Raw genomic sequence first — 10748 nt, 5'->3', positions numbered from 1 at the left:
GGCCTTCCATCCCTGCAAGCTATCATAGACCAACTAAGAACTGACGGTGAGCGCCCATGCGTCTCACCTCTACTGTAATCTTGAGCACCTCCTCACCAGTTCTTTCAAGCAAAGGGTAATTTGATAACCAGATTCACACAAGTCTGGATTCTGTTCCAACTCTGCCTCTTAGACCCAGAAAGTTCTTGGGTAAAAGTTAAGTTGCTCATCTCTGGATTCAGTTCCTTTATCCTTAAACTGGGGAATAATGCTAACCCACAAGGACAGAGTGAGGAGAGCGTGAAAACAATTACATTAACCATCCAGCACAAAGCCGGATACCTAAGAGGCATTGGGTATAGAATGGTTCTCTTGTCTTTTCCCCTGTGCTGACCCCTTCCTCATTTCCAGCTTCCAGTAGGCAAAGATACAGCTGAGATGAAGGGAGTGAGAATTCCTTTGACACTTTTCTTCTTCCAGGTGCCATGAAGGTCGGTCTCGCCTTTGAGAGCACCAAGTCCACATCCCTGCCAAAGCAGGCTGAGGCTGTCTTGAAGACTTTCCAGGAACTGAAAAGACTGTCTGCCTCTGAGCAGAATGCCCAGAGAGCTAACCTCTTCAATAAACTGGTTACTGAGCTGAGAGGCCTCAGCAGTGAGGCTATCACATCCCTCCTGCCACAGCTGATCGAGGTGTCCAGGTATTGAATGGTTGCAGTTCAGTTTGTCATACAACTTATGGTAAATGGCCAAACAGAGAATCTCATGGACCATTTAAACATGGATCTAAACATGAATCCAGTTAGTCAATTAATCAGTTAATATTTGGTGGGTAGAGAAATGTCATCTAGGTGCTTAGAATTCCATGGGCAACACATTGCAGGCACACAGACACAGAGATGTATACGAGGAAAATATGTATATGTGTGTGAAAATAGGAGGGATAACTAATTCCTAGTTCTATTTTGGAAATTTTTGAGAGAAAGAAGTCTGTGCCCCACCCCCCAGAAGCTTATAGATGAGTGAAAAGAAAAGTCAGGGAAGCACAGTAATAATATGATTTCTCTACATTTCAATGCACTGGTTCTAAGTACCGTGAAGGCCAGAAAAGGGACGGAGGCCAGGAAAGAGACTGTACCAGTGTTGGCTGGGCATGTTCTGTGTCCTGACGAAAGGATGGCAATAACAGTCCTCTTTTAGCAACAGGTCATCCAGGGGTCTTCCTTCAGACTTTGCTCAGTAGTGCTTCTCCAGTGGGGGACACTCCTAGAGACAGCATCATGGCTCTGAGTTGGATTCTGAAAGATGGTTGGGCTAAGGTAGTGCATAAGAACAGTGTGGGCAAAGGATATTTGATCTGTCTTGAAGGTGGTCCGAGTAATTTCCTTCACACTTCTCTTCTCAGCCCCATCACTTTGCAAGCCTTGGTTCAGTGTGGACAGCCCCAGTGTTACACTCACATCCTCCAGTGGCTCAAACATACACATACCAACCCCCTCCTGATAGATGTTGTAACCTACCTGGTGGCCCTGATCCCAGAGCCCTCAGCACAGAGGCTGCGGGAGATCTTCAACATGGCCAGGGAGCAACGGAGCCGGGCCTCTCTATATGCGCTGAGCCACGTGGTCAAGAGGTGATATTTCATTCTGTGTTTCTCCTAAGAGCAGAGGAAAACCTCATATCCCTTTATAATTATACCCCTCTGTCTACCTTCAAACTCTGCTGCTTGCTCTTTTGTTTTTTCTGATCATTTCGAGAATAAGAAATCACCAAACACTCGTTTGGATTTTCAGATAAACCTAACAGTGTTGCCTAAGTCCTGATTCTCTTATTCTGTAGCTATCACGAGACACACCCCACAGAGACTCAGGACCTGCTGGACATTGCTGATTATCTTTTGGAACAGATTCAGAATGACTGCACTGGGGATGAAGATTACACCAATTTGATTCTGCGGGTAATTTCAGTCTTTTGTGTGACATACATCATTTCAGAAGCACTTTTCCTGGATACCCTTTAACTCCTCTCTCCTTCTGTCCCCTGTTGGGTTCTTGTTTCTTTTCCTCAATATAGGTCATTGGAAATATGGGCCAGACCATGGATCGGCTAACTCCAACGCTCAAGTCTTCAGTCCTGAAATGCATCCAAAGTACAAAGCCATCAGTGCTGATTCAGAAAGCTGCCATCCAGGCCCTACGGAAAATGGAACTTAAAGAGGAGGTAAAATCCACAGGGGAGGTCTGAAAGTGAGAGCTTATTCAGATTAACAAGCATCTGGAAAGTACCAGGGGAATGAGATCCTAAATTTCATCATTCTACAGACTTTTTTCTACTTTTTCCCAATTGCAAATTTCAACAAGCCTATCAACTTGACTGCCTAGCAGTATACAAATTGAGAGATATATTTGAACTTGTTACTAAGCCAATGTGCAGAAGATGAGATTTGCATTGTATGTCATCCTCCTATTCACTGACCATCACACTCATCTTGGGAAAACATGCTTAACTTTCCCCCCATAATCCAAGGCTGGGATAGTCAATGTGGCCCCATTTAGGTGCCAATGATGGACAGAACTTAGGAAACTACCTTATTGATTATCCCTAAACTCTCACTGTCCCTTGCCATCTCTATCCTCACATCGAAATAATTTATGTTTAAAAAACTATATTTTCACTTAGAAGAAGATATTCCAAACAAGTCATAGCCTGGTCATAATTTCTGTATTTTAATACAATTGAATTCAAGATATATTCAATAGACATCTTCTGGAAACCCTACCTTGATAGTGCTCTATGGAAAACTGGCAAAAAGATTCAGTACCAGCATTTGAAGAGTTACTAGAGAGATACTGGACTTGTGCTTAGGGAAGATTAGCAGATGAGCAGATCAGGCCAGCAGCTGATAGGCATGTGCTGTGTACTAAACAAAAGACAAAGATAACCGTCTCCTCTTTTGACTATAGGAGCAGGAGGTCCTTCTTCAGACTTTCCTCGATGGCACTTCTCCAGGAGATAAGCGATTGGCTGCCTATCTCATGTTGATGAGGACTCCTTCCCAGTTGGACATCAATAAAATCACCCAGCTTCTACCCCAGGAACAGGATGAGCAAGTGAAGAACTTTGTGGCTTCCCACATTGCCAACATCTTGAACTCAGAGGAATTGTACATCCAAGAGTAAGTAACAGTCATTTCCCCCCATCTGCCACTCTGGGCCCTGGGCTAGAATTACACGCATGGATTCTGGTACAGCCACTGCCTGCCCTTTACAGAGTGTGCTTTCTTCTGGAACAAACACTTGTGCAAATGTGCTGGAGATGCTGAGCCAAAGTCATGGGGCAAATGAAACCCAAATGTTTGGTACCAAATGGAAATCCATATTTACTTGGGGTACAAGAGACCAAGGGGAAGTAACATGGTGTGTCAGCTCAAAATTCACTTCTTTTTATCTAGTCTGAAAACGTTAGTGAAAGAAGCTCTGAAAGAATCTCAACTTCCAACTGTCATGGACTTCAGAAGATTTTCCCGAAACTATCAGCTTTCCAAGTCTGTCTCTCTTCCGTCACTTGATTCAGCGTCAGTCAAAATCGAAGGGAATCTTATATTTGACCCAAATAATTACCTTCCTAAAGAAAGCATGCTGAAAACCACGCTCACTGTCTTTGGATTTGCATCAACTGACCTCTTTGAGGTATGTGTGAAGAACTTCAAGTTCTCCAGGCCATTCTGTACACCATAAATAGAGTTCAGAGGGGTGTGAGCCAGTCTGGGAGAACAAGACTCAGCAGGCCATTCTGTACACCGTAAATAGAGTCCAGAGGGGTGTGAGCCAGTCTGGGAGAACAAGACTCAGCAGGCCATTCTGACCATCCCTTGGACGCCTTCTCGTTTCCTTCTTCACCACCTTCCTCTCTCCCCACTAGGTGTCGCCTCAAGCATGACTTCTTAGCATTAATGGGAAGGCAGCTGTCTCAGAGAACCCTTAACCCCCAATCCAAGGAAATGTATAAGCTGCCTAGTCAGATCTGGTTCAAACCCCAAATCTACTCCAACAGTGAATCCGTGCTTTAATTGTTTTGTCCTGAAACTTCATTGCCCCTTCTAGAAAAAAAGCAAATAATGAGTTCAAGACTCCAATGAGATTCTAATAAGACAACTTCTAATAAGACAAGCTTAGCTCCTGCCCTGTAATTCTAGTCAAATACTTTTTTAGTGAAACAGACATAAAGAAGAGAAAAGAGGCTGACAAACAACAAAGAAGCCTGATGGTGTCGTCTTACCTCATTTTCTTTCTCAGATTGGCTTGGAGGGAAAAGGCTTTGAACCAACACTGGAAGCTCTTTTTGGGAAGCGAGGATTTTTCCCAGACAGTGCCAACAAAGCTTTGTACTGGGTTAATGGCCAAGTTCCGGATCATGTCTCCAAGGTCTTGATGGACCACTTTGGCTACACCAAAGATGATAAACGTGAGCAGGTATGTATTTGTTAAGTATCCTCTCAGGGAAAGATTTGGGTCTCAATGCAAAAACATTCTGTTCTAAGCCTGGACGTCATCAAGATATTATCACACTGAAGCAATAACTATGGTTGTGATTAGCCAGTCCTATGAGGTCAGTCAGTGTAAGTCAGTATTCTCTGTAGTTTAGGGCCTCCTGAAAATTCAGTGTGCTCCGGAATCAGACTCACCAAAGTCTCTCTAGCATAATGATTCAGGGTGTGGATCCTGGGGCATGGATTAGAATTGAAGCTGTCCACACCTGGGCAATTTGCTTGAAAATTATGTGTATTTGTTTTTGTATCTGAGAGCACTAGTAATAGTCCAAACCTCACAAGGTTATTTAAATCTTAAATGAAATGAAGTCTCTAAAATGTGAAGTACAGTGCCTGACACTGGTATTGATTGTTCAAATAAGCAGGTGCTATTTTAAGTTTTAAATTAATGATCTGCACTATTGTGAAATGCTTTCTTCGACTCACTCTCACTTCAGTGTACCAGCGAAGGGGACCAAAAATCCATGTGGAAGCTCCAATGAGCCCCACTGAAGGAGTGAGATAGGTTGTACAATCTGGAGCTTCCTGTTCTCCACTGCTTTTGCTACTGAATGTGTGGTCTGGAGATGAAAACTACATGAAATCTCCTTAGAAATGCACATTCTCAGGGCCCATCAGGAGCTACTGAATCAGAACCTGCATTTTAACAATCCCCTAGGTGATGTGTCTGTGCATTCAAGTTAGAGAAGCAGGGCAATGATTTACTCCCAGGTGCATGCTGGTGGCCTCCTCTCCATCCTCTGATTTCCTGACCTGGCTGAGGGCCTTTGATCTGCTTTGGGTCTCTCAATCTCCATTTTCTTTCTCAACACCTGGGTATCAGTCTATGGAATTCTCCTTATTGTAAGAAGAACTTGTCTCGGATAGAGAGATTTTTAGGGTTTTGGCCAATTTATTCAGCGGCTACTTTTTCTCAAGAAACCTCAAGTACTCTCCCCTAGTCAGCAGAGAAGGGGCCACACTGGGGAGGAGAAGGGGGCTGAGGGTCTTCCAGTGTTGAGGAGTCCCAATGATCTTGGTATCCTAAAGAGCAGAGATCACCCACTTATTATTTTCAAGTTAAGATTAGCTTTGGGAACACCACTATTCCTGACAAGACCTCGGTTGTCTCCATCTCTGTGTAGAGGAATTAGCCTGGATTTTAGTGCCCCCCCCCCAAAAAAAAATGTCCTCATCAGGAGAGTTTGTGTCCAGGCTGCAGGAGACGGGCCCACATCAGGAATCTAACAGTGCCGGATTCACCTGACATCTCACCAAGCTGTTTTATTACTAAATCTCAGGACATGGTAAATGGAATTATGCTCAATGTGGAGAAGCTGATTAAAGATCTAAAATCTAAAGGCGTCCCAGAAGCCAGAGCCTACCTCCGCATCTTGGGAGAGGAGCTTGGCTTCGTCAGGCTGCGTGACCTGCAGTACCTGGGAAGGCTGCTGCTGACCAGCGCTCGCACCCTGCAGGGAATCCCTCAGATGGTGAGTGAACCAGGACCCACCACAGGGTCTGTGAGATTGTGCTGTTTTTACATATCCCAGACTCCCTTAAGATCCCAGCCATACAAACCAGAGAAGGTGCTTGTACTTCCTTTGACAGGCAGCTTTGCCTTGAACTGCAATGATCTTGGATTACAAAGAACTGGTATCATCTGGAAATTAAGGTATTTAAGGCTGCACACAGTGGCTCATGCTTATATTTCTAGCCATCTAGGAAGCTGAAGCAGGAGGATTCCTTGAGCTCAGGAGTTCAAGACCAGCCTGAGCAAGAGTGAGACCCCGTCTCTACTAAAAATAGGAAAACTAGCCAGGCGCTGTGGTGGGCACCTGTAGTTCCAGTTACTTAGGAGGCTGAGGCCAGCAGGAGGATCACTTGAACCCAGGAATTTAGGTTGCCATGAGCTTGACTGATTCCGTAGCACTCTACCCTGGGCAATAGAATGACACTCTATCTCAAAATTAATTAATTAATTAAGCTGTTTATAATGTTAGCAGTTTTTAAGGCAAATAATTTGTTCATCAGGAAAAACATGTTAAGTATACCCTTCTCTAACTTTGTCAAAGGTCTTCCTAATATTGAAATGTTACAACAAGAACACAGGAAAGTGTTTGGCAAACTGTAATCCACCATTCAAATATTTGCTATAATTTTCATTAATTTATTAGTAAATTATAAAACATATCAACTTACATCTTACAATTTGATAAATGACAATGTTGGCTTCCAAAAAACAGACATCAAGTTATTTTGCTGAAGTAGTACTTTAAATATGCAAATTGATATGTACATCATCTCAGTAGGCCTTTGATTTCAAAAAAATGGATTTTACCATAATATAACATACTTCAAGTATACCCTCATTTACATTCGCACTCCTCCACTATGCCAGAATTAAACCATGTCAGATGCAACACTTAAAACTCATGAAGCTCTTGAGTTTCAGCAATATTCTTAAGTGCCTTCTGAGTCCCCAATTGAAAACGATGTGATATTCTCTCTAGAATAATTTCTTATGTCCTAATTCTTTGAGAGCAGTAACCTTTAATCTTTAGCTTCTAAAATCTTCAGCTGATCAAATTATACTAATGCTAGGGGTGTCCAACCTGCAGCACATGGGCCACATGATGATTTTATGAGGACTTTTTTTGTGGTGTCAGGTATCAAGGAAAGTATGCTCTGACCTTTTCTTTTCTTTTCTTTTCTTTTCTTTCTTTTTTTTGCTCATCAGTTTTCATTAGTGTTTGTGCTTTTATTGTGCAGCCCAAGACAACTCTTATTCTTCCTATGTGCAGCAGAAAAGAAAAAAGATTAGATACCCCTATAACTAGCCCATTCCTTCCTGGATAAAGAGAATTGCCAGAGGTTGCATTTAACAAAGCCCATTTCAGTGAAGCTTGCTAAAAGTTGTTCTTCCTTCTTGAATCTGTAGATTGGTGAGGCCATAAACAAGGGTTCAAAGAATGACTTTTTTCTTCACTACATCTTCATGGACAATGCCTTTGAGCTCCCCACTGGGGTTGGATTACAGCTACAGATGTCTTCATCTGGAATCATCACTCCTGGAACCAAGGCTGGAGTAAAACTGGAAGTAGCCAATGTAAGGCTCTGTTTGCCTTCTGAGTTCTTAGATTATTCTTTTTCTCCAGGGGTGGGTTTCTTGTGCATATTTTTAAAATGTGTCTCTAGTTCAAGACAAAGTGCATCAACATTGTAATCACCTTGTTCATTTTTATGAAAAACTCAACTTAGGGTATTATCACAGTAAGATGAGAGCTCCGCTTTCTCAATAAATGAATATTCCTGCCATTTTTAATCTAGTTGTGCTTAGAACTAACTCAGGTACTTCCTAGTCCTGGGTGTTGCAGTCTGGCTCTAGAGACCTGAGAACTTATTCTTCCTTCAAACAAATCACAGTAGTGTCTCCTGGGATGTGAGATGTCTGCCTGGAGATGGGAAAGGGTGGTTGATCTGACTCTCAGGGGCAGGGGTATTTAACGATCCTGATAGGTTGTTTTCTGATTTACAGATGCAGGCAGAGCTGGTGGCAAAACCCTCTGTGTCTGTGGAGTTTGTAACACATATGGGCATGATCATTCCAGACTTTGCTAGAAGTGGGGTCCAAATGAACACCAACTTCTTCCATGAGTCAGGCCTGGAGGCTCGTGTTGCCCTCAAAGCTGGGCAGCTGAAGTTTATTGTTCCTTCTCCAAAGAGGCCAGTCAAGCTGTTCAGTGCCAGGTAATCCTTTCAGCCAGGTCTGCTGAGCTAGTTTGAAAGAGAGAATTGAGGACGCGTCTGCAGGATTTGGCTACACTAGATTATTGATTAAGATAATTCAGGCCCCAGGCAAAGAAGGAGAGAGAAGAGAAATGAAAGGTCCCAGATTACCTATTTTTATCCTAGTCTAGACTCACAAAATATTTACTCTTTCCTCTACTTTTCACATTTTACTAAATTGTCCTATATGCTTATGCTTTGGGATTAATTATGAACTACTGCTGAATTTATTGTTGTTAGGTTGTGATATCTTTTTGCCATCTGTTTGTTTGACTGTGAGTTTGAGAATGAAAGAACACTAACTCTAGAGAAATCATCTTGGGGAAATGCCACAGGGTGAACTGATTTTTGCTCAACTGATCAAGTGTAAAACTCCTTACTAATCTCATAATTATTGATGCAGCCTCTTACTGAGAGTTCCATTTTCGATGATCTCCTCCGCCACTGATTTACCTTATGCTTTCCATATTTTGGACAGATATGTTCATTCAAAAATAGTGTTTAATTATCTATTATGTACCAAGAACATTGAATGAAACGTACAAGGTCCCTAACCTTTCAGAGTTTACAGTTTAGAGCAGTGGTTCTCAACCTGTGGGACGTGACCCCTTTGGGGGTCAAATGACCCCTTCACAGGGGTCGCCTATGACCATCCTGCTTAACAGATATTTACATTATGATGCATAACAGTATCAAACTTACAGTTATGAAATAGCAACAAAAATAATTTTATGATTGGGGGTCACCGCAACATGAGGAACTGAATTAAAGGGTCATGGCATTAGGAAGGCTGAGAACCACTGATTTAAAGGGAAGGCATACAATTAAGCAAGCCGTCACAATAAAGTAAGGGCTGTTAGAGAAAGTAGTAGAGTCCTGAGGTAGCCTGTGGTAGCCAGGGAAAGCTTTCTGAAGCAATTGTGCTTGACCTGGTATCTGAGCGCTCTCTCAGAGTTATCCAGGCAAATGGAAAAGGAATGAGTGTTCCTGGCAAAGAGAAAAGCATGTGTGATGACCCAAAGGAAAAAGAATATGAGTCAAGGAGCCGAAAGACATTCAAATGGCCAGGTTCTCAGGGCACATAAGTGAGGAATAATGTGGAGGTTGACAGGGTCAGGTGGTCCCTACCATGTAAACCACCTGCAGGAGTTTGGACTCTTTGAAAGCAAGGGAATTGCAAAGGGAGCAGAAATAAGATAAGGTTAGTGTTTTTGAAGAGATATTCTGACACCAGAGTGGAGAGGGTATGGGAAGAAGACAGATCGGGAGACAGGTAGAATGGTTGGGAGTCTCGTATCTTCGATATCAGGTGAGAGGAGATGAGGGCCTGCACAGAGGAGAGCCAGGGAGAGTGAGTGCTCTAGAACTTTCTGGAAGGGGAATCATGAGTGCCGGGGGGGGTTGGCTGGACATGGGGACAAGGGAAAGGAAAGAGGGGAGATAAGAACTACAGAGGGAGACCTGCTGCTTTAAAGGAAGATGACAAGGTCAGTTTGGGATGTGCTGCATTTGATGTCCTATGCAATAGCCAATTAGAACTATCTGGGAAATGGCCCTGTGGGTACCAAGCCCAGTAAAGAGCTCGAGCTCAAAATATGCATTTGAGAATCATCATTATACAGAAGTTACTGAGGTCAAATAGAGAAATGTGGAAAAGATAAACATGTAAAAGGAGAGGGGAGGAACCAGGGAAGAGAGAAAAGTCATGCCCAGAGAGAAGCAGAAAGACCAAGGCCTTGAAGGGCCATCCATGCCAAGGAGCAGCCACAGGGGTGAGTCACCCCGCAGGCAGTCTAAAGCTGCCATGGGGGCTTCAGCACGCCAGCACGTTTTGGTCTTGAGGCACCCCAAAAAGATGAAGAAATAATTCTGGGGGGAGGATAGAGATATCTCAAAGAAAACATCTTTTGAAGAAATCAGGACATCATGAACTTTCTTGCACTTACTAACTTTTCTTTGTCTTTTTTTTTTTTGCATTTTATTTATTTATTATTAAATGATAGCTGTATACATTAATGCAAACATGGGGTACAGTGTAGTGTTTTCATATACAATTTGAAATACTTTCATCATGCTGGTTCACATAGATTTCATGTCATTTGCTTAGTCATTGTGTCAAAACATTTATATTCTAGTTCTAGAAAAGTTCACTTGTACCCTTGTTAGACAGATATATAGGTGATCTTCCCGGTCACCCTCCCACCACCCGGCCGCTCTTCCCCCTTTCCCTTCCCCACCCCCTCCCCATATTCTTGGGCTAGAATTAAGTTGTATCTTTCATTTGAGAGCTATAAATTAGTTTCATAAAAGGGCTGTGTACATTGGATACTTTTTCTTCCATTCCTGTGATACTTTAGGTTCTCCCCACCGAACTGCGATCTGACTGTTCACTCCATCTTCTTCTAAACACTCTTTCATCATCCCCACCAATCCCCCTTGCTCCTAAACCCAGT

At 42.8% G+C, this 10748-nt stretch overlaps 1 protein-coding gene across 1 annotated transcript in view; it reads left to right on the top strand.

Annotated features, from left to right (window-relative positions):
• Positions 1-10748, top strand: part of APOB (apolipoprotein B) — a 50263-nt gene that overhangs the window by 20266 nt on the left and 19249 nt on the right. The window contains exons 9-18 of the mRNA XM_023511812.1: positions 460-679; positions 1384-1611; positions 1818-1935; positions 2052-2198; positions 2942-3153; positions 3430-3667; positions 4274-4450; positions 5808-5999; positions 7448-7615; positions 8045-8256. Of these exons, the coding sequence (XP_023367580.1) occupies positions 460-679; positions 1384-1611; positions 1818-1935; positions 2052-2198; positions 2942-3153; positions 3430-3667; positions 4274-4450; positions 5808-5999; positions 7448-7615; positions 8045-8256 (1912 nt within the window). The remainder of the gene's footprint in view (positions 1-459; positions 680-1383; positions 1612-1817; positions 1936-2051; positions 2199-2941; positions 3154-3429; positions 3668-4273; positions 4451-5807; positions 6000-7447; positions 7616-8044; positions 8257-10748) is intronic.

This window comes from Otolemur garnettii, unplaced genomic scaffold (genome assembly GCF_000181295.1).
Source record: "Otolemur garnettii isolate 467f Iridium unplaced genomic scaffold, OtoGar3 scaffold00022, whole genome shotgun sequence".
NCBI lineage: Eukaryota > Metazoa > Chordata > Mammalia > Primates > Galagidae > Otolemur > Otolemur garnettii.
This window is presented reverse-complemented; position numbering and strand designations above follow the sequence as displayed.